General features: G+C 65.1%; 2 protein-coding genes across 2 annotated transcripts in view; both read left to right on the top strand.

Annotated features, from left to right (window-relative positions):
- The first annotated feature begins 767 nt into the window (after positions 1–767).
- On the top strand, positions 768–2,809 carry LYPD2 (LY6/PLAUR domain containing 2). Its single transcript, XM_010846777.1, has 3 exons — positions 768–914; positions 2,050–2,169; positions 2,534–2,809. Exons 1-3 carry the CDS (start codon positions 857–859, stop codon positions 2,740–2,742), a joined length of 387 nt encoding a protein of 128 aa, XP_010845079.1. The 5' UTR covers positions 768–856; the 3' UTR covers positions 2,743–2,809.
- A 925-nt stretch (positions 2,810–3,734) lies between these two features.
- SLURP1 (secreted LY6/PLAUR domain containing 1) overlaps positions 3,735–3,990 on the top strand; it is a 4,254-nt gene continuing 3,998 nt past the window's right edge. Inside the window, exon 1 of the mRNA XM_010846816.1 lies at positions 3,735–3,758. Coding sequence (XP_010845118.1) covers positions 3,735–3,758 — 24 coding nt within the window. The remainder of the gene's footprint in view (positions 3,759–3,990) is intronic.

The following is a 3,990-nucleotide window of genomic DNA, read 5'->3' as shown; positions in this document are numbered from 1 at the left end:
GGGGTGTGGGCGGGCTGGGGAGCAGTGCCTGGAGCTGCTTGAACCTAGGACTGGATCCGTTTCTCCCCCTTCTGAGTCTGGGGCCAGGCCCATCCTGTCAACTCGCTGACCTGCAGCGGGGCCAGGGGCTCCGATCAAGGCGTGCCGGACCCTGGAGAGGACACCAGGATTCGTGTCCCCCTCCCCCTCCCCTGCCACCGTCCAGGATCTTTCTGTTGACCCAGCAGTTTTGCTGTCTTTGTGCCCTTAGCCTCTGAGCACATTTTGGCTGGTTGTCCAGGCGACCATTTCCCCATCAGGATGCCCCACGTGACCACCTCAAAGAAGCCGTGCACTGGGGCCTGGGCACCCTGGGAGGACTCGAACCCAGAACCACTAGCCCAGGACTCAACACCGCAGACAGGAGTGGGCATCCAAGGCCCTTGACAGAGGCGGGAGTCAGGGTGCAGGGGAGCCCCCCTCTGCCGCTCCCTTCCAGGCAGGCTGAGACCATCCTGAGGGGCAGTACTGTCTGGTGGGGAGAAGTCAGAGCACCGCCGAGGGAGTTACAGAGGCAGGCAAGGACCCCCAACCATGAGAGAAGGGTCATGAGGGGGTCACAAGGGTGCGGGGAGGGGCCCAGACCGCGGGAGGCGGAGGAATGAGGAAGGGGCAGGGAGGGGCGGAGGAGAGCCACGGAGGATCGGGTTCAGGTGGAAGTGGGTGGGGCCCCCGGGGAGGGGGCGGGGCTCCGTCCCTCCACCACCCGGGAAACCAATCCACCTAATCTGCACGGCTGACGGGTCGGGTGGCTGCACGGTGCTCCCATCCCCTCCGAGGGGTAGGCCTAGGACCGACGTGCTGCAGGAACCAGACCATGTGGGGGACACGGCTGGCACTGCCAGCGCTGGTGCTGGCCGCCTGCTGTGAGCTCGGTGAGGGGTGCCCGGCGGCCGGAGGGAGCAGCAGGGGCCAGGGAAAGGCAGAAAGCAGGGAGGTGAGGAAGGCATGGGGGGCAGGCACAGAGGGGCACCGGCAGAGGAGTGCCTGGGGCCCAGGGAGGATGAGGACGGGGACAGCGGGAGGCGCTGTCCAGGGCTGGGACTGGCAGGGTGGTTGGCCGCCAAGGCCCTGGGTGCCCACTGTGGGGAGTGGCCCTTCATCAGGGGCGTGGGCACCAGGGACGGGCTCTCCGCTGGGGCAGGCGGGCAAGGTCAGAGTCACATTCCCAGATTCCGGGGCCGTGGTTCCTGGGGCAGGACTCAGGAGATGCCGTGGCGACCCCAGGGAGGCACTGGGGTGGGGGCAGCAGTAGGTGAAGAGGGAAGCAGACCAGACATCCTGGGGGACTTGGGTCTCAGATACCTAGACCCTCACGGGCCCCACTCCCAACCTGAGGAGGAGCTGGTGGGGTGGGCCCCAGCCAGGCTGTTCTGTCCAGGAGGAAACGGAAGTGTCTGGGAGACACAGTAACAGCAGTAGGGGCGGAGGGCCAGGCTGCAGGGACCCGGCTGGGGCACTGGCGCTGGAAGGAAGGGGTCAGCCCACCAGCCCGCACCCTGACCCACCTGGGTCCCTCTGGGCCTGAGCTCTCCTCCTCACCCTTGTTAAGCTTCCACCAGCGGGCACAGCAGGCCCGGCTCAGCCCACCCTGCACACCATACACCTCCCTGCCCGATCTCCGATCCCCCTGCAGCACTTGGGGTCCTGCATGTTGCTGATGAGGACGTCGGGAGTGTGTGGGGGGTGACCTGCTGCAGTGAGGCCCTCCGGGCCCCTGCCTGGGCCTTTACTGCAGAGGTGTGGGTGCAGCCCCACCTCCGTGTGCCTCCCCAGCACCCCCAACACAGCAACATCTCAGCTTTGGCCGGCAGGCTGAGCCCGACCGCCAGGGGCATACTCTGCCTCGGGACTCAGCGACCCAGCTCGCAGCTCTTGAATCTTCCTGGGGTTTTGGTTGGTTGGCGACTGGAGGATCGGTGGCATTGTCCCCCTCAAACCTGGGCTCTCGAGTCCCAAGGCTTGGGAGGGACAGGCCTGCCTGACCAGCCCTGGCCGCCCCTTCCCCAGTGGTCACCCTGCAATGCTACACGTGTCCTGAGCCCATCAACGTGTCCTACTGTGTCACCATCACCACCTGCAATGTCAACGAGACCATGTGCAAGACCACACTCTACTCCCTGGAGACAGGTCAGTGGGGCGGGTGAGCAGGGCCCCAGAGTCGGAGCTGCCTGCAGCCCAGGCCCTGTGTGCGGAGAGCAGCTACCACCTTTGACATTTCCAGAAAGAGCTTTTGGTCCAAGCAGCCAGGCTTCCTCCCTCTTTCCTCACCCTCCTTCCTGGAATGGGAGGCTCTTGCAGCCTTGCTGGGGAGTCACGGAGTGGCCTCACCCCTCGAGGCAGCCTGAACAAGTCACTGCGCGCCCCTGGCGCAATGGTGGTGGAAGGAAGGAGGGGCCAGGTCACAGAGGGGCTGAGCCAGAGTGGGTGCTGTGGGAGGAGGCTGGGCTGGGGCTCGGGGGCCAGCCTGACGCCGGTGCCCCCGTGCCCCCAGTGTACCCCTTCCTGGGGGACTCCACGGTGACCAAGTCCTGTGCCAGCAAGTGCGAGCCCTCGGACGTGGACGGCATCGGCTGGACCCGGCCCGTGTCCTGCTGCAACACTGACCTGTGCAACGTGGATGGGGCGCCCACCCTGGGCGGCCCCTGCAGCCTGGCTGGTGCCTTCCTCCTGCTCACCCCACTCTTGAGCCTCCATCTCTAGACCCTGGCCCGCAGCCCCATGTAGCCCAGCCCCCAGCGCCTCTGAAGAATCACGGCCCACACCTGCACCAGGCCTCCTGAATCTGTTTTCTGGGAGCAGACCTACCCGCTGGATGGGGGGGAGGGCTGCCCGCTGCAGCTCTGGCTCCTCAGCCTAGGCCGTGTCCCCCTTGGCCATTCTAGCCCCTCCATCTCCCCACCCTCTCTGCCCGGCCCAGGCTCTCTCTCAGCCACGCCGCTGCCCCATCTGTGGGCCCTCCATCTCCCTGTGATGGGGTAAGGGGGGATGGTCACTAGACCTGCACACCCTCTAGTCCTGCGCACCCACTAGTCCTGCACACCCTCTGGTGCTGAGACACACTCTAGTCCTGCACACCCTCTGGTGCTGAGACACACTCTAGTCCTGCACACCCACTAGTCCTGCACACCCTCTAGTCCTGAGACACCCTCTAGTCCTGCACACCCACTAGTGCTGAGACACCCACTAGTCCTGCACACCCTCTAGTCCTGCGCACCCTCTAGTCCTGCGCACCCACTAGTCCTGCACACCCTCTAGTCCTGCGCACCCACTAGTGCTGAGACACCCTCTAGTCCTGCACACCCACTAGTCCTGCACACCCTCTGGTGCTGAGACACACTCTAGTCCTGCACACCCTCTGGTGCTGAGACACACTCTAGTCCTGCACACCCACTAGTCCTGCACACCCTCTAGTCCTGAGACACCCTCTAGTCCTGCACACCCACTAGACCTGCACACCCACTAGTCCTGGACACACTCTAGTCCTGCGCACCCTCTAGTCCTGCGCACCCACTAGTGCTGAGACACCCTCTAGTCCTGCACACCCACTAGTCCTAGCTCTGGGGGCCTGGCTGTGGCAGGACAGGAAGTGGGGCCCACAGGCACACCACGTCCACCAGGGCTGGATCAGGGGTGGCTTCTTGGAGGAAGGGGCATTAGGACTGCCCTTGAATGACAGAGACATTGGGTACAGGATGGCAGGCCAGGCCAGGCGGAAGGTAGGCAAGGGGGGCCAAGAGTGGCCCAGGACCTGGGATTACTCCACGAAGCCCCCAAGGCTCATCGGCCCAGCCCCTGAACAAGGCCTTACCCTGGGTCAGGCCTGTGGTGACAGGGTCCCCTGCGTCATGTGGCGGAGGGGGCAGAGTGGGGGAGTTCCAGGCCCTCTCCAAGCCCACCCCAGAAAGTCCCCCAGAAAGCCCCCAGCCCCGCTCTCACAAGCCCCACTCC

This window comes from Bison bison, unplaced genomic scaffold (assembly GCF_000754665.1).
Source record: "Bison bison bison isolate TAMUID 2011002044 unplaced genomic scaffold, Bison_UMD1.0 scf7180017849247, whole genome shotgun sequence".
In the NCBI taxonomy this organism is placed as follows: Eukaryota; Metazoa; Chordata; class Mammalia; order Artiodactyla; family Bovidae; genus Bison; species Bison bison.
The sequence above is the reverse complement of the archived record's forward strand: the minus strand, read 5'-3'. Positions and strand labels throughout refer to the sequence as shown.